General features: G+C 37.7%; 1 protein-coding gene across 1 annotated transcript in view; it reads left to right on the top strand.

Moving 5' to 3' along the window:
• LOC307173574 (transmembrane protein 132C) overlaps nucleotides 1–25,602 on the top strand; it is a 334,752-nt gene that overhangs the window by 197,200 nt on the left and 111,950 nt on the right. The window contains exon 3 of the mRNA XM_079896781.1: nucleotides 2,542–2,685. Within this exon, the coding sequence (XP_079752907.1) occupies nucleotides 2,542–2,685 (144 nt within the window). The remainder of the gene's footprint in view (nucleotides 1–2,541; nucleotides 2,686–25,602) is intronic.

Consider the following 25,602-nt stretch of genomic DNA (forward strand, 5'->3'; position numbering starts at 1 on the left):
CCGAGTTTCATATTAATTCATGCGAGCGTGTTTGATATATGGATCAAGTTTTAGAACCCCGTTCAAGGGGGCGCTGTTGAGCCCCCCAGCCACGCCCAGGTACCAGCTTCAGCCCGGCCCTGATGGCCGTGGGTTCTGACCTGTGTGCAAAGTTTCAAGAGTTTTTGAGCACGTTAAGGACCCCAAAAGCCCCTGAAACCTTGATTAACAATATAAAAGCAATAGTCAAATCCCCCCCTCCCCTCACACACACACAGACACAGAGAGAGGGAGAGAAAATTCTTCAGAAAATCCACATTCAAACCAAAATATCTCTCTTCCTGTTGGTCGGAGATGGTTCATGTAAATTAGAAAGTTGTCCGTCTTGATGAGAACAATACACATACCAAGTTTTGTTGCTGTTGATAAAACTAACCCCCCCACTTATGACTAAAGGTGGCGCTACTGAGCCCCTCACCACGCCCGTTTCTGAAACTTTGCACAGGTCTACTGGATAATAAATGTGATGTGTCTGTCGAGTTTCATGCAATTTCAAGTATGTTAAGAGTCTCAAAAGCATAAAAAAAGAATATTAAAGTGTGATGCGTTGCCACGGCAACAGTATCTAAGATATCAATAATCCTTTCACAGGTTTACATCTGCCGTGTGTCTACATTGTACACATAAAGTTTGAAGCAAATCTGGTAAAAATAAGACAGTGATTTCAAAGCATTTTAATAGTGATGTACTTCCTGCTGCCTGTTGGTGGCGCTATAACTTTGACTCACAATAGTCACATCTGTGCGATCGGCCTCTTACAACGAACACACTGCTGAAGTTTCATCAAGATCAGTTAATGTATGCAGAAGTTATAACACACTTCCTGTTTCATTTTTTCGCCATAAATTCGTTTCCTCGCCACGGCCAAACCGTTCGAGATATCAAAAATCCGTCCGCAATTTAGCATCCTCAATGTCTTGACTTCATGCACACCAAGTTTGGAGGCGAATCGATGAATTCCCTAGGAGGAGTACATTAAATTCCACAGCATGCGTTTCCAAACAACCCTAAATAGCCGACTTCCTGTTGGGCTGGCGTAAAACTTAGAGCACGAAAGTTGTTCGGCCCGATGAGATCTATATGTGTACCGAGTTTCATATTATTACATGCAAGCGTGTCTGATTTATGGACAAGTGTTCGGATCCCGTTCCAGGGGGCGCTGTCGAGCTCCCCTGCCACGCCCGGGTACCAGCTTCAGTCCGGCCCTGATGGCCGCGGGTTCTGACCTGTGTGCAAAATTTCAAGAGTTTTCGAGCATGTTAAGGGCCCCAAAAGTGGCCGAAAGGTTGACAAAATAATAATAATAATAATAATAATAATAATAATCCTACCGAAAACAATAGGGCCTTCGCCCTTTCAGGGCTTGGGCCCTAATAATAATAAATAATCCTACCGAAAACAATAGGGCCTTCGCCCTTTCAGGGCTTGGGCCCTAATAATAATAATCCTACCGAAAACAATAGGGCCTTCGCCCTTTCAGGGCTTGGGCCCTAATTACTTTTAATGTGGTTAAAGAACAATGAGATGAACATATAGTAAAAAAAAAGTTCTTGATTTTCCCGGTCTGTATATGTAGTTCATTTTAGAACATCTGTTATTAACCAGTTTTATGGAGAAATAACACATTTCATGGCTAAATAAAAGCCATTTAGTTTTATTACTCATCTCATTCAGAGATGCTTCGAGTTTTTGCTTGCTTCCATTTGAGTGCAAACAATAGCAGGCATCATTGAAAAACTGCTGTCCACAAGAAATTTAGCTAAATCACAAGTCGTTTATCTGTCGTGGCCTACGTAAAATGCCGTTTGAAACAGATTTGTGGATTTTATGTAGACAATTTGTTTGATATATTAAGTATTAGAAAGTCATTTTACTATCTGATGTGAAAACTGAATCTTCTGACTTGAAAATCCCTCATTGAAGTAATGTATCTGAAGTGCTTAAAGCAGGCCCTGTTTATATTAGCTCTGTATAGATCTGAGGAGATTATCCAGAACTCAAGTGTTGGGTACAAAACCTGCTACAGGCTTTACTTAACTAAGAGAGCTCTTGAGCTGACAAAAATGAAAGCTTATGATAGTTTTAATCAGATGTCTGGTTAAATGCTCAATACAGACGTGGATTGTTCTCCAGTAAGTCAAGTGTAAGCCATAGAAGCACTTAGTTGCAGGACTCAATCAGCTCTGTATAAATCTCTTATTTAGTGTAATGCTGGGATTGATGACAGAGCGATAGGTCCTGTGGAGAACGATCTGTACAAGTACTGTGTTATTGTGTTAATCTGCTGCCATGAATTAATTCAATGGCAATGAAAAGTGTTGTGTAATAACTGCATAGATGTTTCACTTTTTTTTTTTTTTTGTATTGGCCCTTAAGATTATGCCTGATTCAACCAATTAGTGATGTCAAAACTGCTTAAAGAAACAACTTTCTGAATAATACAGGCTTTTTTTCATTGTTCATTGATGTTTGTCTCTTTTTTTGTCTTTCTCTACACTGCAGGGTGAAGTTAAAAGACGGAGTGGCATTCCTTGGCGCACGACCCAGTAACCCCACGCTCTGGATGGTTAGTCAAGATGTCAGAACTGAAGGTCACAGGATTGTGACCCTGCATTGTCGCCGTAAGGAGTCCAGCTATGGACAGAGGTCAGTTAACTTGCCCAAGTGCGAGCTCTTGTAATTCACTTACTGCGGTGTGCTATATAGTATAGACCAGCATTCTGTATGAGTGCTTTGTATGTATTGTTGCCTTGTTGGTCTCAGGTTCGTCCATTAGCATTAGCATTAGAGGCGTTTTTTTTTTATTATTATTTTGTTTATTATTTCACTGCAGACAGAGAATATGAGGTCATATCCAGTCTCCTTAAAATATATTATGACACTTATGCTTAAAAAGATTATGATGGTGTTTCTTCAATTATGGTAACTTTTGGTCCTGTGGACTTTTAAAAAATCTATAAAAAAAGTCAAAAAGAGTCTTGAAACTCTTTAATTGGTTTCATCTCAAACTCTTCACTGACGTTATCTCGCTGGCAAACAAGTAAGCTAACTTTTGGAGAGAAAAAATATTAGACCAAAATTGAAGGGCTGCCACAGTTTTTGTTTTTTTGTTCATCTTCGTTAATAATTCATATTTTTATGATGATTTTTAAAAAAAAATATTTCGAAAATCTGTCTCTGGGACACGGATAAAACAAATAGTAATAACTACTGGGACTTAAAAGTGTCCAATATTGGAAAAACACAGGTGATCTTTGCATTACATAGCAGAATAATGGCCTTTATTTTAATGGACTTCGCACATCCTCCAAAATGACCTGGGGCTTGATTGAAAAAGTGAAGTTAGTTCTGAGAAAAGCTCTTGCAGCATTTGTTTGCAGATGTCTTTTGGTTTAAGGTTTTGCGTGTTGGATGTTTTACATCTTTAAGTGTGATTTAAGTTTTCAAAAGCGTCCAAATCCTTTTTGGGGTCACTGTACATGTTTAATGTGTTTAAATAACGATTTCCCTCAACTCATCAAATAGTAATATTGGGATTAGGATAACTGGACATCAACAGAGATATTAAAGGAAGCAATTTAATGCCATGTGATGGACTTAAGAGTGTGCTTTGGAACATACTTTACTTTGAAGTAGTTAAAAGCGGAACGAAAATATATCCAGTGGATAATTAAAGCTGAAGTGCTTCATTTCCATTCTGTTAGTTTGACCAAGTGCAAAAAAATGCTGTTTTCAAATAGGTATTGTAACATAAAAAAAGTAATACTCTTTTTCTGAGGGAGTTAGTATCAATTGCTTTTTACTTGAATAATAGCTGTTCTGCTTTTATGCCTGCTTGTGTATATTAATCTCGGCAGATAGGAACTAGTTAACAGTGCATCTCCCTTTTGCCTTCCTATTAGAATATTGAATCAGTGATCCAAGGGGGTCTTCGTCCAAAAGTTGAGTCATCCATTTACGAATCTTATTTGCATGTTTAAATTAATCTGGAAAATAGGAAACCGTGTTGATGGATGCAGAAGTAAAAAACACACTGGTCGTAATTAAGTGTGGATTTGCAGTCTTTGTGTGTCACCATGCTCTTAATCGCATTTCTCCACAGATCTGGAAATAGTGTTAATGAACTGTGCTCTGTACTGACAGGTGTAATTTTCCGCATTAAAAGCAGTTTGGTGGAAGTCTGTAAACTTGAAAGATTAAGCCCAGCATTATCATGAAGCTCAGCTTGGCATTGCAGAAATAAACTGCCCTAGTAAACAGACCTTTTGCAACGCAGTACGCACCAAGTTTTTCTTTTTCTTTTTTGGCTAATTTCACCAAAACTGAATAGTTTTAAACGTACAAAATGTTTCTTCCCTCTATTCTAAGGTTTTTCCCTCTTTTCCACCTCACTTTTAAATCGCTTATGAATGCCTGTGCACATTTTTCTTTCACTTTCGAATTAGCGGCAATTGTTTAAATGGTGGGTTCATTATTATTCTTAATGAAAAACACAACAACAAAATAGTACAATGACAAACTCATTTATATTAAACATAGAACTTTTATTAACAGAACGAATAAGACGGCTTTAATAACAAAACAAATAAGCAGGACAGGCTCATTCTTGTGGTGCGCTTGAAAGTGTGTGTGTAAATTAGAAGTGTTACCTCCGGATGCTGCCACCTTCATCAGGCAAAGTTTACAGATTGCCTCATTAATGTTTGCAGGTTCCCTATTACAGGGTGGCTGCGGGCTCTTAAAAAGTCTTAAATGTCTTAAATTAAGTTTTCCTAATAAAAGGCCTTAAAAAGTATCAAAATGTCTTAAATTCAGATTCAATGGGTGTTAAATATTTTTGGTCACATAATGTCCGTCAAATAACCAATGAAGCATCGAAACGCAATAATTATTCTGATTTTATTACACAAACAGTGATTGATAATTGATTTCTGCCGCTGTGGGCAAGTGATGTAATCGATGTGCGGCTGAACACACCACTAACACAGACTATCGCAGCATGCCTAGTACTCAGACTACTAAGAATTAGTTTAAACAGCATACTAAAACATTAATGACCCATTACCGGTGCACTTTATTGGTTTGAGAATCTGTAATTATGCCTGTCTTTAAGATTTTTAGATGCATTTGTGGTAATCCAGGGTTCCTTAAGATGTCCCGTTTAAAGGGATAGTTCGCCCAAAAATGAAAATTCTGTCATCATTTACTCAACCTCAAGTTGTTTCAAACCTGTATGAATTTATTTTTTCTGCTGAACACAAAAGAAGATATTTTGAAAAATGTCGGTAACCAAACAGTTGATGGACCCCATTGACTTCCATAGTAGGAAAAAAATATACTATGGAAGTCAATGGGGTTTTGTGTTCAGCAGAAAAAAGAAATTCATACAGGTTTGAAACAACTTGAGGGTGAGTAAATGATGACAGAATTTTCATTTTTGGGCGAACTATCCCTTTAAAAACAAAAAACAAACAAATTTCTTTTAAATTTTGTTGCTTAGATTTGAACTATCTGTGCCACAAGCTATAACACAACACTAGCTGCGGACCCTACAAATTTGTTTTTAATTAGGCCTACTAGTAGCATAATTGGAATAAAAAACATTTTTCAGTCCATTCGATTGGAGATGTAAGCACGTTATTAGATTAAAAACCAGAACTGAAAAGTTTTGCACATGTGCAATAACGTAGACATGGCGTAATGACATATGACACACGGATCAAGCTGTTGTTGTTGAATATAGTGTCATAAATGAGTGTGGGAATGGGGCGTTTTTTTACTTCTTGATAAATATAAGCGGCACACAGCTTCATGTGCTCGTCATCTCCAAATTTGGAAAAATAGATAAACTCTGCTTTTTAAAACAGAGAAAAGAAGCAATGGTAGGATGATGGTTAGTATGCGTCAACAGCGGGAAACTCTGCAACTCTGCATGTCAAAGATCAAATCCGATTTGAAACTTGTGACATTTGAAACTCAAATGTGCACATCAACCCGATCACTTCATTTAGGATTCATGTGGTATTGTGCATCATGCTTATAATTATGGTAATCTTTCACCCAAAAATAAAAATGTCATCGTTATTCCAAACATTTGACTTTCTTTCATCCATGTAAAAAGAATATGTTGGCTGCTCTTTTACATATAAACTTGAAATATAGTATACAAGTCATGTGGACTATTTTTAATTTTAGGGTGCTGCTTCTATCATTCTCTTTTATTATATGGAAAATAGCGGCCAAGATATTCTCTGCAAATTCTCCTTTTGTGTTCCACAGAAGAAAAAAAAAAAAGAAAGAAAGTCAGACGGCTTTGGAACAACATGATTGTGAGTAAATGATGACAAAATGATTTCCTAATGTAAGATTATCAAATTTGCAAAGTGTTGCTTGTACAAACTGTCTATGTATTATCTGTAAAACGAAGAACGATTTTTCTTCATGTAGTTCACGTTTCTGCATATAAACTCACAGTATCTCAAGTAGCTGTTAAACGTTGTGCTTAATCAATTCTTTGATGCCAAAGTCTAATCAATCCAGAAAACCTTTAAAATCACACAGACAAACAGAAATTTGCTTTCTCTTAATCTGATATTGAGGAACTGAATGGAATATTAACCGAGTTACGCAGCTGCCTTTGTAATAGGGAGTCCCTAGTCATGTCACATGACAAATTTCTGTTTAATCCAGTCTGGCATTGATCTAAGACCAAGAGTTTAGGGCTAAATAAAGCATGTTAGCTTTAATCTAGGTCTTTGGGGATGTCCAGAGCTATAATCTCTCCATCTGGCGCAGGCACTTCTTAAAGACAAAGGAAGCAAAACTGAGCTTACTGTGTATGATCCATTTCCCTCTTTCATCTGGCTCCTTTTTCACTTTCCCTTATTGCTTCAGCTTTTTCTCTCCATCTACATCTTGTGTTTTTCTACTGTTTTATTCTCTGTTAAATTCCAGCACATTTTATAGATATCCAGGGGCAAATTTACTAAACAGTTGCTTCACCTTTGTTTCATTCATTAACCACCCACAATGCAGTTTAAACAGACACTATAATACTGTACTGTGAATATTCAAATTAAGTCATTATCTTTTAAAAGAGATTTTCTAAAGAGCAAGGCAGCAGTAATCAATCAAACAAAGATCAAATGATGGAGAAGAGCTTTATGAGAATATTAATCTAGATGCACCGTGTAGTCAAACACACTTTAGGCATTTTAGCCATTTAATGCTGTATGTATCATGTTTGATGCATGGGTTAAAACATTATTAACACAATCAATACTTTGTACACAATTTTACATCTTATTCTTGAATTTTGTTTTCAGTCTTCATTGTAATGCACACATTAAAAATTATCATGGTAAATGATTGATTGGTAAATGAAATGAATAATTGAAATGAATGATGCTTGATATTTGTGTTTTTATATACACAGCCTTCTCTGACATTAAAACCTCATATATTTTCACAATAACAATGTTTTTGCTACTGTAGTTTTATTGATATAAAATAAAATGCTTATAATATTATTCATGTGATTATATTGCATACACTACCATTCAGAAGTTTGGGGTTTGCTTCAATTTAAATGTTTTTGAAAGAAGTCTCATACTCAGAAAGGCTGCATTTATTTGGTCAGAAATACAGTAATATTGTAAAATATTTAAAAATGTAATTTATGTGATGACAAAGCTGAAAGTCTTCAGTGTCACATAATTCTGTTCATAACTTCATTGAATAGATTTGAAGCATTTATTTGAAATGGAAATGCACATTATAAATATCATTGCTGTCACTTTTGATCTTGCTGGATCCATTGTTTTTGTCAAAAAATGCAAAATTAAAAGGTCCCTTTAATAACAGAAAAAAATAATAAGTAAATAGAAATGCTTCAAACTGAAAAGGCAGTGAAAAAATTAATTTGAGTTTTTTAGATGTTATAATCAGTAAATTACCATAAAAGCCTAATATATCAAAATGATAAATTAACCTAGGACTCGGACCCACTCACAAAATTGGGCATTATGGTGTGCCAATTGCATTTCACACAGTTTTGTGATCACGTTTGTGCAATTTTCTTTAGTGACCAAGGCGCTAAAACAGCGCAGCACGTCCAAGTAAATTACACTATCGGCAGAGACAATTTTTAGTAAATTCCCCCTGCCATTCTCTCGTTCCATTTTCTCACTTCTCTCTCATCTCTTCTCTTTCTCATTACTCCAGTGTTGGATCGGTTTCCATCACCACGCCGCACCTGTCATTCAGTTTCTGCTTTCTTCAATATTCTCTTGCATTTTTTTCATTTTCTTCATCACTGATGGGGGGACAAGGTCCTGGTGTGGATGGACGACGGCGCAGGTTGATCCGCTCCAGTTCCCACCTCTTTTCCTTTATTACATTCTCATGTTCTCTTCTCGTGGGGGGAAATTTGATTAGGCCTGCTATTACCTTCAGTGGGCACCTTTCACCCTGCCATTTATGAAAGGTGTAACTGGAGAATAAGAAATACTGACAGAAAGAGAGAGAAATACTGGGAAGAAATGAGATTGCATCTTGCATGCAGAGACAAAAAAGAATGGATGACACAAGGAAAAGGAAGAGAGAAGGGAAGCAGGATGTGGTTGTGTGTTTGTGTATTGTCAGCAGCTTTTCCTGCTGCTGCTGTACAGGGTGTAGTGTGCCATGTACGTTTGTTGAATCTGTCTCTTGCATGGCAGCTTTTTGTTTGTGTGAGGAAGGTCAGAGGAATATTGAGTTTTGAACAAGAGTTCACCATCTCTTTTACTACTGAAGTTTGCCAGGGGCGTCCTGCAGACATGCGAAAACCTGCGCATACATAGCATAGACAGAGTTTCGCTTTGGTAAAGCTAAATCAAAAGCAGCATGTGTACCACAGAAAGCTGGATTTAGACCGAACTTTGAAGCTCGATGGCGAAGCTCGAGACGGTTTAAATGTTCTTAAACGAGAATACTAATTCTGGGAAACAAGACAGATTCCTTCCCTTTAACCACATGATCTCCAAAACCTTGACCTCTTTAATCATAATATTTAATGCCTGTATACAGACTGTGCGATTCCGGCAATCCTATAAAGATCATTACAAATCACACTGTACGACATAGATCTTGGAAGAAATGATGTTTTATTAACAAAGTTCGGGAGGAGCACGTTCAGATAATTAAACACATGTGGAGCACATTCAGACAATCAAACCTAATTAGACACGAGTGGACCACACTCTGTTAATCAACCCAATCAACGAGGTAAGAGGTGTATATATATATACTGCAAACTTACCTCCGTTCGTTGACAGTTTAACAGCATCCCTCCACCACTCCATCTCCTCACTTCTAGTCCTAAATACTCTTACAACAACGGGGGAGTACTCTGGGTTCGGGCAAAATTGAATTGTAGGCTACGATGCAAGATGGTATAGAAGAATAACACGTCATCAGCATGCGCAAGATGAATCGCACTTTGGCAATTGTGGTTTTTATGTGGGCTGGAAAATGAGGAGAAAGTGAAAGAGGAGAATATGAATGCGGTCATGGCTAGGAGAAAGAGGCTAACCTGGCATGCTAATTTTGTGAATGGAGCTTCATGTAAGTAGTTTTACGTTTTAGCACCATTTTTTGACTAGTCAATAAACGTAGGTCATAGCAGCAAACACACTGTGAGATGATCATGCTAAATTTCTGACACTGTCTTCTGACGCTATCTTTGGTCGCAAGACCGTGACAATGGCTGTCTTTGAACCTTTCTTACTGTACGACGTAGGACCATCGTTTAGGAACCATGACCACAGAAGTTGCCACGATTGGTCATCTTTCGTCTGGGACATCCCAAAATCGTACAATGTGTACCAGGCATAATTCCCATTTGGAATCTGCTTCAACTGAATTTAAAGGTGTGTTCACGCCATGTCATAATTACGTAATAGAAATGCTTAATTTCTACAAGTAGGCTACAAGTAGAACGTCACACGTTGTCATCTCAAAAATATGGTAATTACAACAACATGAACACAACATTTGTCACAATATGGAAGAAAAGCCGCTTACAATTTCTGGTTCATGCAGCCTTTAAAATAAGGCTGGGCGATATAAACATCAAAAAATATATTTATCGATTTTTAATATGATATATAATTTAATAATGCTGCCAGCTTGAAGAGTATCCTGACAATGACTGAAGCCTGGAGAAACCAGATGGTGCATTAATTACATTTAAGAATATAGTTAACAAAAATAGAATAACATCAACTTTTAACTGTGCAAACATACTTTTCCTCTCATCTCATATTTTTTTCACACACCATGACCTCTTATGGGATCTGTAGAACTTTTACACTTACTTTGCTTGTTTGGTTTGTTTATTTTTAAAATTAGGGTCCAGTTAACTCTTTTAACTTTTAAAGTAGGACTGGGCGATAAACTATATCAGTTCAACATCACAATAAATAAAATTAATGTTGATAATGATGATAAGCTCTGGACAGTTTTACTTGATTTGGATAACCCTACCAGGTTATGACACAGCAGAAATAAACGGTACAACAGACAGTCATTCTGCAGAGAGATGGCGAGGGAAATGAAAGCAAAAGCCTCCCAAGCTGAGGAAATCTTTAAAAAAAGAAAAAAAGAAAAACATAACACCGAAATACATGGAAGTGGTTTGGGTTTCTCCAGCTCCAGAGCTACTGTATAGTAGCCTGGATGCCAGCCGAATTTAGCCCCGCCCACAAAATTTTTAGGTCGGGAAGTTCGGTCTGGACTCGTTCCATTGAGGAGCTATTATGCCCGAACAAAAATTGTTCGGACCAATCAAATTGTCAGGGCGGGCTTTATACGATGATGGACAGATGAGCAACGGTAACGTAATCATCCACGTCATCAACGAGCGCTTGGGTTGAATTCAAATGACTGCCGCTGAAGAATTACGATTTCACGAGTTCACGCTTACAAATAAGTCAGAATAAATGCATATTTGGTGTGCTGTTCGAGGAGAGGCTTCGGGCTCGGTATTCGGCCCGAACCCAAAGTACTCCCCCATATTCCTGGCTGTGGAAGAACAAGCCAAGAGTGAGTGGAGGGATGCTGAAAACTGTCAAGGAATGTTAGGTGAGTTGACGGAGTGAATAAATATATGTTTCCTCTCATGCTGATAGTGTAGACCGTAGACGGTTGATTGGATTGATTATTTGAATGTGCTCCTTCTGAACTTTGTTTATAAAACATCATGTGTAGATTCCGCCATCGCGTCTGTTATAGAAGATATCGACAGCGCATTCATTTTAAAAGAGGAACAGAGAACCGCGATCGGAAACATGAATGAAAAACATACGTCACTTACTCCGTTGCTCTGATTGGTTGTAGGTCTATCCAATTGAGTGCAGAGGCATTTTTTTTCCTGGTTCGGTTGAAACACGCCCCATAATGAAAGCTCAATGGAGCAGTATCAGACTCACATTCTGACTAGAATCTGAGTATGACGACGTCAGGCTAACTGTATATAAATTAACTAAATTAATAACTAATGATTTTTACAAATTAATCAACACTGCTCTTACTTAAGCTGGACAATGACACTATTTTCTTCTAGAGCTGCAACAAACTTTGTTGCATTATTTTCCTGTTATCACTGTAAAGTTGCTTTGAAACAATCTGTGTTGTAAAAAGCGCTATATAAATAAAGGTGACTTGACGACTTTAAAGCGGTGAAGCGCAGATTATAGGCCAGTTCACACAGAACATGTTTTTGTGGTTGAAAACGTGAGACACGGTTCAATGTTAATGTGTAGCATAATGACTGGTTTACAATGTTTAGATTTTGCACTTTTTACTCAAATTTCTACCTAAATTTGAGTAAAAAGTGCAAAATTGAAACATTGTAAACCCGTCATTAACCAGTGACAATATCTCGGGAAGAAAGCCGAGTTAGGGCTCAATGACCCGGTATAGGGGGCCCACTGGTTGACCCCTCCATGCCCGGAGTCCAGAGCCCCAACTCGGCTTGGGTCCCGAGTTTTGCCCGGACAAAGCTGGACAGGAAGTGGCGGTATCGCGGAGCCGGACAGCCCCAGGGGCTCAGGACTGTGCAGAATGTAGGGTCCCTCTGGGACCTCTCCATGCCCAGAATCTCAAGCCTTAACTCAGCTTGGCTCCCGGTTATACATAAAGGACTTTAGGACAAAACGGGCTCTATCTCATTTGAATGAATGTGTGTAATTTGTGTGTAAGTAAGGTAAGGTTAAAAGGTTAGTAAGGTAAAAGCACACAAAGACATGTTATAATTAAACACTTTCATAAAATTTATCAAAGTTTGCAATTAGAGGGATTCCTCATTGAAACATAAGGTGGGCTTAAATGGTTCCACGGTGAGTAATAGTGAAAAAAGACAATGTTTTCCTTTAAAAATGTAAGATATGTTTACAAATACATGCATGGAGCTTAAATATACTGTGGACTAGTATCATAGTAATTTTCATTGTGCCCACATTGAGAAATGTTATGTTTTTTTCATTCAAGGTTAGCTTGTGTTGGCTATAGTTTGCATACGTTTTGTGGCGCTGTACCATTTAAGCCCATCTTAAAAAAAAAAGTTAAAGGGATAGTTCACTTTGAAATAAAATTTTGGTATGTTTTAGCTTACCTCAAGGGCATCCAAGATGTAGGTGTCTTTTTTTCCGCAGTAGTTTCAATTTTGATATTTTTAGGTCAAACCGTTCTTGTCTGTCAGTCATTTAATGCAGGTCTGTGGTCACTGTCTCAAAGAGCATGCACAGAGTCCAAATTACACTCTTGTACACAGCCACGTCCAAGTGATCTGAGGGCGTGCGCGCATCCTGGTGTGTGACGTGTGCGCAGACTGGTGCATAGGTATATATACACTAGAATAGATGTCGCCTTGCCTACGGCATTCGTTCCAATGAACTGCCATAGGCAAGGCGGCATCTAGTGTATATATATCTATGCACCAGTCTGCGCACACGTCACACACCAGGATGCGCTCGCGCCCTCAGATCACTTGGACGTGGCTGTGTACAAGAGTTAAAAACGATATAAATACTGTTCGTTTTCTTACACAAACCGCTCGTTTCGCGTCTTAGGCCATCAATGTGTACTTACGATGGGGAATTGTTTAATTTGGACGATGAGGAATTGTTTTAATTTAGACTGCATGCTCTTTTAGACAGTGACCACAGACCTGCATGATATGACTGTCAGACAAGAACGGTTTGTCCTAAAAATATCAAAATTGAAACTACTGCGGAAAAAAAGACACCTACATCTTGGATGCCCTTGAGGTAAGCTAAAACATACCAAAATTTAATTTCAAAGTGAACTATCCCTTTAATTTATGAAAATAATCTTCTCTACAAAACAATTTATGATGTATTGATGTAATTGTATGATGTAATGTATTTGTAAATTAATGTAAAATGAATCACAAAACATATATTGTTTGCAGTTCACATGCTTAGGTAATTCTTTGGCAGTCTAGTCTTTCTGTAAGGCTAATGGTTTGACCTAAAGATTAGCATTGAACACAAGCTGTTCATACACAAAAAACAATACATTTATCTCTTATTTGACATAATATCAATGTAGTTACCAAAGAAATGGCTGAAAATTGCAGAAATGTGTTGATTTCTGAAGGGTCCCGAAACACCAAAGTTTTTGGGGTGACTTTGTGTGAGGTCCCCTGAGACAGCATGCACATGGGTGGGGCTAACTCAACATTGCCAAATGTGATTGTTATGCAATAAAAAATGCCAGGGAAGTAACAAATCAATGGATTGGTTAAAATAATAAGCAGCATAAAATATTATTTTCTATTTTTTTTTATTTATTTAACTTCAGAGTTGAAAGTGGGCTTAAAGGGTACATGGGCTTAATGGGTACACTTACCCTAAATCATTTCATAGATGCAAAACCAGTGCATAGTTAAACAATTTTAACTATATTTTATCTCATAGTAAGCTTTTATATTTATAGATTGTACCATTTCAAATATTTTAGATGTTTGCTGCAATTATTTTAATAACAATGCAACCTAAAGCCTGGAACACACCAAGCCGACGGTCGGCCGTCGGGCAGTTTCCGTGCGTCGGCCGACTAAATCTTCTCAGTGTGTTCTGCACCGTCGGCTGAAATTGGTCCTCGTCGGCTTTGTAACGGCCGATTCGACATGTTGAATCGGCGTCGGCGAAAGAGGGAACTCTGATTGGCTGTTCAGCTTAGTGAATGAGGCAGTGCACAAGAATAATAGCAAAACAGCGAGCAAAGAAGTCAAAATGGTACAGATAGACGCTGTTCTAATGATATGTCATCTTACCTGAGTGTTCCTTGGCGCATATTTTAATATTAACATGAGCGGAGTGGAATAAAGAAAGTGTTTAGCAGGATTGATATTCAAAACGGTAAGCACGCACTGCTTTGTTTACTGTGTGTGTATCTGCAGCCGGCAGCGTCGGTTTCCCTTTTTGAATGACGAATATAGACGAATATATCTGCAGAAATAGACAGTTGTCTCATTTACACGCAGGCGCAGAATGCGCATTCTAGCTGACAGTCGGCAGTAGTTCTCTCGGTGTGTTCAGGTGCCGCTTTTAACCCCGACGCGAGGCGACAACACAGTCGGCTTTCATCAGCGCTAGTTCGTCGGCGTCGGCTTGGTGTGTTCCAGGCTTAACATGATGTTTTAAGGCAGAAAACACAAAGTTTCTCTGAGTAACACAAAAGTTTTGGGAGATAATGCAAAAGCACTGACATAATTTTTCCTCCCATCTCATTATTTTTCCCCATTACCATGTCCCTTTAGGGGTTCAATAAAATTCAGATTTCTGTTCAGTTATAATTATTTAAACAATTGAATAACTATCATTAATTCTTTTTATTGGTGCGCTGAACAGTCACTTTTATAATATACTTGCAAGTGGTTTAAGGTTAACACCAGTAATCAGTCCATGTAATCATCAGTAATCAGTTCATTCCAGTGAACCTGCCACAGACATTGTCAAGTTCATCACTGATTTGAGGTTAATCAAGTGAGATGACTGACTTAGGGCGTGTTCACACTTGGCGTCTTTTTTGAAGCTGCCAGCGTCTGTTTTACATTATAATCCTGGAGTAAATCGTGTTTTTTAAAACGCTTTTTTAAACGCCACCACCGACGTCTTTTTCTCCAGCTCAGAGCTTCTTTTCAAGTTGAATAAAGTTCAACTTTTCTGGAAAAAAACCCCACCTTATGTCAAGCGCTATTTTGACAAGTGAGTAGCGAGACCTGTCGTTTCCATAACAAGAAAAATATGGCTTTGAGTAATATAAAAATATATATTTTGTACATATATGTTGTTATAGCAACAAAAGACGCCCTCAGCTGCTATTTGGAACCAAACAAACATTTTTTTTTTATATACTAAAGCGCCCTTGTCAATTTTTTTTTCTTGTCAAAAAAGACGCCAAGTGTGAACACTCCCTTAATGTTCCAAAGAATGTTCCATTGTGTTCTGATTGGTTAAAAAGCATGCGCTGGTCATCTGACTTTGGATAAATCACTAAAATAGGTGTCCTGAGAAACCAAAGTACAACATTTTCTGCATCTCCTTTTATTTTTGAAGGGAAAAACGACACGAGGGTGTGTAATTGATGACAGAATTTTCAGTTTTGGGTGAACTATACTTTTATGATTCTGTAATTTCTCTCTAATCGACAAAGGACTCGAGACGCAGTCGCTCCATGTAGATGATTCCACATGGGAGTGTCTCTGTGAAGACATGCCCACCCTGACAACATTCTGGGACACTACGACCTCTCCAGCTTATTTAATGCGCTTATATGATAGCGGGTCCTTAATGATTCATCTTTACATGTAAGAAAACTACAAGACGTCACCCATGCATAAAATGTCAGGTCAACTATTCTACTCTGTGTCCCAGAAAATGGAGAGGAGACATCTTGTGCCGTTAAGGCTCCCAGCTCCAATCGTTAAATGAAACTATTTTCATCAACTCACTCCGGTTCCTCATCTGTCTCCATTAACTCTGCGTGGTTATTAGTGCCGTAATGTTCAGATAATTCACCACGGACAGTCAAAAGACACAGACCTGTGATGGCGTGCTGGCCTATTTCAGAGCCGCCGAACAGCGCCACAGGGGATGATTACAGCAATCACGTCGCATTACAGTCGAATGAAAAGAGCACACAGGCTGGCCATTTAAACCATATGCATCCTCAGGACAAAGAGTCGAGTTGTTGTCGTCGTCGCTTGAAACGAGGTAGTCGTGTTGTTCGTGATCAAGACTATGAGATCAGTTCACATTCGTAATTAGAAACTGTTGTATTTTCAGTCTTTTTCATTTATGGATGATATCACTTTTGACTACTTGACATCTTCAAAAATGAATCTTCTCAAGCTGTGCTTCATCCATATTAAAACTTAAAACATGATAAAAATGTATCATGTACTGAAATAATGATGCGATCAAGGTCTTCGTCAACCTTCAAGTGGATTTTGGTAATATGTATGCTGGTGGGGATTTGTGATACTGTGCATGATAGAAATGGCATTTTTCTTTTTTGGACAGACTAGGTTAAGCATCACTAACTTAACTTTGAACTTTCATTATTGCAAGATAATGTGTATAAATTTGGTCTTAGGGGAGCTTACTTGTGTATATTAAATTATATTGCAGATACAAAATACAGCAAAAACCATAATATTGTGAAACATTACTATAATTTAAAATACGTTTTTTCTAAATATATTTCTAAATGTAATTTTATTCCTGTGATGTTCAAGGTCAATTTTCAGCATCATTTCTCCAGTTTTGCTCCAAAACATTGCTTTTTATTATTACAGGTGGAAAGCTGTGCAACTTAATATTTGTGTGGTAACCATGATACTTTTTACAGGATTCTTTGATGAATGGAACGTTCATTTTGAAATTAAAATCTAATTCGAAATCAATTATTTGAAATAAAATACCTTTGTAACATGGTGAATGCCATTACTTTGTCACTTTTGATGAATTTAATGCATCCTTATTGAATAAAAGCACTAGTTTTTGTTTTTTCAAAAAAGAAAAAAATATCTTCCTGTCTTTTGAACGGTAGTGTGTAAATGGCAGGGAGAAATTGGTTTGATATGGCAAAGTGAACAAGAAAAAAAAAAAAAAAAAATGGCACTTTGAGTCAAAAAGGTTTCTGACCCCAGTTTTAGAGGACTGTTGACACTTCACAAAACAACACCATAATAGTTCACACTTCAACAGCCAGAATTGGCCATCAGAGCCGTGAGAACACACACACTCACACACACTTTTGCACACACTTCCTAGTCCATTTCTCCAGGAGAACAGCAGCACCTGATCTGGAGCAGGGCTGATGTAAATTGTATCTGACAAAGCCAGTGCCGAGAGAAGCCATTCCTAGGTCCTATCTTCCTCCTCCTTTCCTCTCTCTCTCTCTCTCTCTCTCTCTCTCTCTCTCTCTCTCTCTCTCTCTCTCTCTCTCTCTCTCTCTCTCTCTCTCTCTCTCTTTCTCTTTCTCTTTCTCTTTCTCCCTCCACCCCCCCCCCCCAACTCCAAACCACCTGTTGCTCTCCGTAACGGCTTCCCATTTTCAGGGCTGTGCTTGTCTTCAAGGAGATTGCTTTATCCACAGGTCCCAGATAAAGTAAATTGCCTTTGTATGCTTTTGAATGCATGGCATGAGAAACCCTGGAGGGAAATATGATCAGAAATGAGCACCGAAAGCAACACATGCAGATATGCAAACACACACACACGCACACACACACACACACAGACTGCAGACTACTGCGCATGCAAGCGTGCGTACGCCATGCTGGGTCCATTTTAATCAGCAGTTTATTTTGATGCCACATTGATAATACAGCTCACAGCAGGCACAAACACACACACACGCAGGTGTTTTAAACATCTTTGATTGAAAAAGTGGATCAGTAATGAAAATGAGGTGGAAGTTCTTTGACTAATAGACTACTTGGTTATTGTGGATTAGCATAAATTTTAGTTCTCAGAAAACTGAAAGAAATGGACTGAACCTTTTTGTTTGTTGTACAGTGAATGAACTACAACCTGTCTGATGCACATACAATAATTAGCATTCATATGATTGGACATTTTCTTGAAGTGGAACAATATATAGTGTCACAATACAAAAATGCACCAACATGTATAGTGGATAGTGACAATATGTATTTAGTGTCAGCACTACATGGGTACTAACATGTCAGCACTAAACTACTATATATAATGTTGAATATAATGTATATTACTGCAATGGGGAATATTTGTAGGTCCTGATAATGCCAAATGTCTTAAGTTACCAGTAAAAAGGCCTTCATTATTTTAAATATATCTTGTCAGAGACAGAGTGCAAGCATATTTGTCTAAAATAATTCTGTATTTTCAGCTTCAGAATCATCAATATTTTTATTCTGTTGTCACTATTGTCCTGTGCATTGGGTTAGGTCCAATCATTTACGTCCCCAATGCAGTAAATTTTTTTGTTAAACTTATCATATGTCTTGGCGTATCACAATAATATTGTATCGTGAGCTCAGTATCGGGATATGTATCGAATCGTGACATGAGGTTATCATTACACCCCTAACATTTTCATTATGTCACAATTCTGTGGTCATTTACATTTACATTTAGTCATTTAGCAGACGCTTTTGTCCAAAGCGACGTACAGATTAGGACTAAATTAAGCGAGTCGTCATGAAGAGGAAAAAACAATGCAAGAAGTGCTCAAAATACGAAGTTCAGGCATTATTCAGAGTAACATAAGCCCGATAAGCGAGGGTTTAAAGGAAAGAGGAAGAGGAAAGGTTTATTTTTTTTAATTTATTTTTTTTATGAGGTTAAGTTCTCACGGAAGAGATGGGTTTTCAGCTGTCTTTTGAATGTTGTCAGGGATTCTGCATTCCGGATGAGGGTGGGGACGGCATGGAACTGTGAATGAGAATGTTCTGGAAAGTGATTTTGTGGCTCTCTGTGATGGAACCACGAGACGTCGCTCGTTGACCGATCGTAGGCTTCTGGTAGGGATGTAGACTCGTAGGAGTGAGTGAAAGTAGGAGGGAGCTGAGCCTGTGACAGATCTGTAAGCAAGCGTCAATGCCTTGAACTTGATGCGAGCAGCGAGAGGTAGCCAGTGCAGAGAGATGAACAGAGGAGTGACGTGTGCCCTCTTGGGCTCGTTGAAGACAAGGCGAGCTGTAGCGTTCTGGATCATCTGTAGAGGTTTAGTTGCACATGATTGAAGTCCAGCCAGAAGAGCATTGCAGTAATCAAGCCTAGAGATGACCAGAGCCTGGACGAGAAGTTGTGTTGCATGCTCAGTTAGGAAAGGCCTGATCTTCCTGATGTTGTGCAGTGCAAATCAGCATGATCAAGTGGTCTTTGAAATGTGATCTGTGAAGGTCAGCTGGTCATCCAATATCACTCCAAGATTTCTGACCGACCTTGATGGGGTGATTGATGATGATTCTAGCTGGATAGTGAAGTCGTGCTGTAGAGACGGATTGGCAGGGAGGACGAGAAGCTTAGTCTTTGCCAGGTTGAGCTACAGGTGATGTTCCTTCATCCATGCTGAGATGTCCGCCAGACAGCTTGAGATCCATGCAGCTACTGTGGGATCATCTGGTTGAAATGAGAGGAAGAGCTGTGTGTCATCAGCATAGCAGTGGTAGGAGAAACCATGTGCCTGTATGATGTGTCCCAGTGATGTGGTGTAGATGGAGAAGAGCAGGGGTCCAAGAACTGAACCCTGAGGAACCCCTGCTCATGGGAGTCACTTCAAAGATTGTACATACCTGACATTATCAAGAGTTGTGAAAGGTAGTCAGTGGAAGGACAGTGATGTGTCAGAGCTCATAAGTATTACAGTTACAGATATACAAGCAGAACACGAGGGCTCATATCATAAATGTTTAAAAACTCTGCTCTCTTTTCACATCCTCCTCTTTCTTTTTTATATTGCACGCCCTTAAATTAGCTGGCTTTGGCGGCAGATCATCAGAAATTAATGCGTAATCACTTACTTTAATGTTTTCTGTGTTTACTTCTGTATAACAACGTGTTGCGTGACGTTTTTTTATCGTTCTTTTGCGAGTCAGGGCCAGTTCAGGACCATAATCTGTTTTCACTAGAATATTATATTTGCTACATTTAAAACAACAGTGTGAACAGCTATACAAAAAAATCTGATCTGTGCAATAAATCGGAATTGAGCACTAAGACTTGCAGTGTGAATGCACCTGTAGCCTATAATTCATTTAAAAAAGTGTTATAAATCATTGAAATGAATATAATATATATTTATATTTTCCAGTTTTATAGTAATTTTATAGTTTATCTTGTTTTCTACAGAATGAACCATAATGTGCCTGAGGCGTGGGTACTATACTGATCCATATGAGAGAGAATGCATCATCTGTAGCACATAGTGGTATGGTATGTATTTTAATATATGTGGGATTCTTCGATTAAGGGAACTTTTCTGTCGCCAGAATGATTTGAATGAAAAAAATGTAATTAATAAACATACTCGTTTTTGTACTCGCATCGCACCGTGAATTGTGGTCTGATGCATTTCACATCAATGTTACATTCCACAAGAAATATTTTTTTGTATGCAGATTGTGATTGATTACCATATTTTTAAATAACAACTGAATAAACCTATTCCTCTCTCTTATTTGTGCCAATGTTTGATCAATACATGAGCCTAAGGTTGCTATAAAAACATCTTTACCATGTCCGGACACACAGACGCAAACACACACACACCCTCACAAATATCCTATTACTTTTGCCTTAATGCTGATGTATTTAGACTCTGTTGATTTTCCATTCGGTTTCAGCGGATGCAGATTGTGATTAATGCCCGCTGGTGGAGCAGGCTAACTCGCAGGAAGAATATGTAAATGTTTGTCATTAAGTTCACTTTCTTTAATTAGTCCACAGATTTCATGACCGAATGCCTCCACAATTACAAATCAATGTCTCATTTCTGTGGCAAGCCTCCCGGGTACAACGTGTGCGTGCATCTTTGGTTGTTCCGCTGTGTGTGTGTGTGTGTGTGAGTGAGTGCATATCTGCAGACATCAAAGTCTTTTCTATTTTCATTCTAAGCTTGATCAGTCAAAATGATACATTTACCCTCCTTTACATGCTAATAGTTGCTACATATGTTTATTTGTTCGAAAACGTCGGAACATTTTCCTGTTATTGCTGACAACCAAGCCTGTGTGTGTGTAATTAAATCAGTATTAATTTGAAAGGAAACTCATTAGCGTTAAAAGCAGGAGAAGGTAAAAGTGCTTTGCACAACCTCACCTTCACAGATGAAAGGCTTCTGAGGGAGAGTGAAGGATGGAAAAGCAATAGGAAGAGTGACACTATGAATAAAAGAGCTGACATGTAAAACTATAGCTGTGTGCGTTTACCCTATACTAATATGAATCTTAACTAAACTAAGTGATCTAACCAGCCTCCTCCAGTTGTTCCTCAGATGTTAGCAGCCGTGCTTACTTTAGGTGTCTGTTCACACTGAGCTTGAACAAACTGGCAGCTTTACAGGCCTCATGTGTGATTACTACAAGCTTGTAAACAAGAATGAAACAGCTTGTCTAATCACAGGTCTTGCTGTTCATTGCGCTTTCAGACTTGTTAATGCTTTATTTGAATCATCCCTTGTGTCCTCTTAGTAGCCTGTTGCATTGCTGCAGTTACGAGTGGAAGCCTGAACAGTGGTTTATTGCCTCTAGGAGTTGCAGAGATGCTGTTTGTTTGTCCTTTGTATCTTTTAATAAACTAAACTGTAGTTAATAATTTAACATTTTATAAAAATTGGTAACACTTTATTGTGATGCTCCCCAACAGACATTTCTAAGAAACTTTGCATCTACATGTCAGTTTATTCTACTAACCCAAACCTAACAGTCTACTAATACTCTAATGAGAGTTAGTTGACGTAGTTGCAAAGTTACTTCTTATTAGTAGAATGTCTAAAGTTGACGATCGAAATAAAGTGTAACTGAAAAATAAGCTTGATTTTCTTTTTTTTTTTCTTTTATCATTATTATTGTTTTTTGTGTGTGTGTGTGTGTTTCCAAGCTCTAGCAAGACTTAATATCAAGACTTATTTCAGAAACAAGACTTGATATGTCATTTTGCTTCTCAAATAAATGTGCATTACCATTCAAAAGTTTGGGGTCAAAGACTATTTTTATTTTTGAAAGAAATTAGCACTTTTATTCAGAATTCAGAACTTTTTTTCAATTTAAAAAAAAAAAAAAAAGGCAGTGACTTTTCTTCTGAACTTTCGAAAAAATGATCATGGTTTTTGGTAACACTTTACAATAACCCACTAAGCAAAATGATGTCCAAAATACGTCTTTTCAACGTCTTTGTCACAAAAATCGGACGTTGAAAAGACGTCCACTGAGGGTCTAGAATGAAAGTTGTTATGACGTCTTTTTTTGACGTGTTCTGCACGTCCGATATCTAGACGTTCATCGAACCTTCGTACAAGGTTAAAACTAGTTCAGATGTGGCCATTGTGGACATATTTCAACATCATTTATTGTCTCATTTATACATAATTACTTTGACTATTGCTGTCAGATGATCTCAGTGAGAATTAACAGAGGTTTAGATGTTGATGTTTGTTTAATTTGAAGTGTCACCATTGTGATGATCAGTGTTTGCTTTAGTTGGGCTCTTGGTCCCCGTTCCTTTTACTTTAACTTTTATTTGATTGCTTTAACTATGTGTTTGTAAAACGCAAATGTTGTGGCAGAGAAAGCTAATAATAAGTAAGATCAGCTGTTTTCAGCTTATGGTTGATGATGAAATCATCACAAAAAAAGCATCAAATGTTGTCAGATGTTTTGGCATTCATAACCACCAACCTTGTGGAAATGCAACATTGGTGCGAAAAGCATTAAAATGATCACTTATTTGAAGGTATATAAAGCATGTGCACATGATGTTTTGAGCAAATGTATCATATAGTCACACACAGACATCAAGATTTTGGATATGATTCACAACAACGGTGACAATTAAAACAAAAAAGCTTGAGAATCAAGGATGAGTTTTGTACTATGAAAGCTACCCATCATGCATTGCAGCATGAAGCTTTTTTTTTAAATTGTCACCATTGTTGTGATTCATGTGCACAATCTTGATGTCTGTGTGTGACTATATGATACATTTGCTCAAAACATAATGTGCACATGCTTTATATACCTTCAAATAAGTGATCATTTTAATGCTTTTCGCACCAATGTTGCATTTCCACAAGGTTGGTGGTTATGAATGCCAAAACATCTGACAACATTCAATGCTTTTTTTGTGATGATTTCATCATCAACCATAAGCTGAAAACAGCTGATCTTACTTATTATTAGCTTTCTCTGCCACAACATTTGTGTTTTACAAACACACAGTTAAAGCAGTCAAATAAAAGTTAAAGTAAAAGGAACGGGGACCAAGAGCCCAACTAAAGCAAACACTGATCATCACAATGGTGACACTTCAAATTTAACAAACATCAACATCTAAACCTCTGTTAATTCTCACTGAGATCATCTGACAGCAATAGTCAAAGTAATTATGTCTAAATAAGACCATAAATGATGTTGAAATATGTCCACAATGGCCACATCTGAACTAGTTTTAACCTTGTACGAAGGTTCGATGAACGTCTAGATATCGGACGTGCAGAACACGTCAAAAAAAGACGTCATAACAACTTTCATTCTAGACCCTCAGTGGACGTCTTTTCAACGTCCGATTTTTGTGACAAAGACGTTGAAAAGAAGTCTTTTGGACATAATTTTGCTTAGTGGGAAGGTTTCATTAGTTAACTACATTAGGTAACATGAAATAATAATAAACTGCACTTTTACAGCATTTATTAATCTTGTTTTTTATGCGCATTTTGAAGTATCGCATCAGAAACGAGTGATGGAAACTCCAAATTTGGGGGGAAATAATCCCTTAATTTGCAAAAAAAATGTTACGCTCGTTTGAAGTGGTTTTTGACTTGTGCGAAAATAATGAGAGATGGAAACGCATTTGCCGAATAAATTCTGACGTAGTGAACATTAAACCCACGTGACTAATTGGCTGTTTCCGCTGATGGTGTTTTATTTACTGTTGGTTACTAGGTTACCAATACCACCGTCATCCGCTTAACGCACCTAATTCGCATTTTTGATTTTTTTTTTGAGAACTTAGAAATGAACCCAGCTACTGAAGACCGGAGTAATATTGCTGAAAATTCAGCTTTGCCGTAACAGGAATAAATTACATTTTTAAAATAGAAAACAGTTCTTTTAAATTTTACTCTTTCAAATAAATGCAGCCTTGGTGAACATGTTTTCAAAACATAAAAAGTGTAATATTTAAAAGGTAATGTGATCAGAAGACAGTAGACTGACAGTATATTATCTCACTTATTAAACTGTTGCTTACCAAACTAACTAAAGAGATGGACATGAAATATTGAATTTAGAAAATATTATGAGATTGATGTGAGATGAATGCATAGTAATATGAGAAATATGGAACCAGCATTATGTACTGCAGAACAGAACTGCAGTATAAAACATGGAACACATGACATTTGTCAGGGACAACAGTCAGTAATACAGAAATATATGGAAGACATTCCACTTTCTTACAACATTCATAAAGGGCAGTTCACTGTTGTTTATTATTAAGTGTTCTTTTTCGACCGTTTTATCCTGTTTCAGGAGCCTTTGCTTCCATTGGTAGTTGATGTATCACATCGCTGAGCTTTTGCATAAAATTAAACTCAACTTTGTTGCTTTGTCAATGGTCGCAGTCAGTCATGACGCCTCAAATCGACAATTCTTAATGAAAATGAATGACTTCCGGCACTTTAAGTTTGCTCAACATGTCAGCTAACTTTTTTAGCCACTGCTATAGACTTTTGCCAACACGGTGCCTTGATTGCAGTTTATTGATTTAAAACCTGAAAAAAAAATACCCTCATGATTATTCTGTTATTCAGTTTTGCTGTTTTTTTCCCTCTTTCCTTCTCATTCTTTGTGCTCACACAGTGCTGACTAGTAAATACCATAATGCTGTGGGCTACATTTATACTTCTTTGTGTCTTTCTTAGTGTTAGACCCAATGACGCATGAAAAGCCATTAGTTGATCAGTCAAAAAAAAAAAAGAAAGAAAGAAAACATGCAGATGGGAATTCAAGAGTGAATAATATAAGATAATAATACTAATTTTTTAAAGAATCGTACATTCAAATATCAAAGACCTGTAACTTGTATAATGCAAATGTGGAGATCCACAGTGTCAGTCATAAGCCCTATATGGACGGGGCTGGTTTTCTAAACGACGTTCGAGGTTACACTTTATATCACTCGACGTTTATGATTTAATGTACCGATTTGGACGGGACTAACATCTCCGTGTTTATTACAGAGGTGGGAGTGTTTTCTAGATGTGGTCGTTACAGAAGGTCATGTGCATTAC

This window comes from Squalius cephalus (genome assembly GCF_949319135.1).
Source record: "Squalius cephalus genome assembly, chromosome: 16".
NCBI lineage: Eukaryota > Metazoa > Chordata > Actinopteri > Cypriniformes > Leuciscidae > Squalius > Squalius cephalus.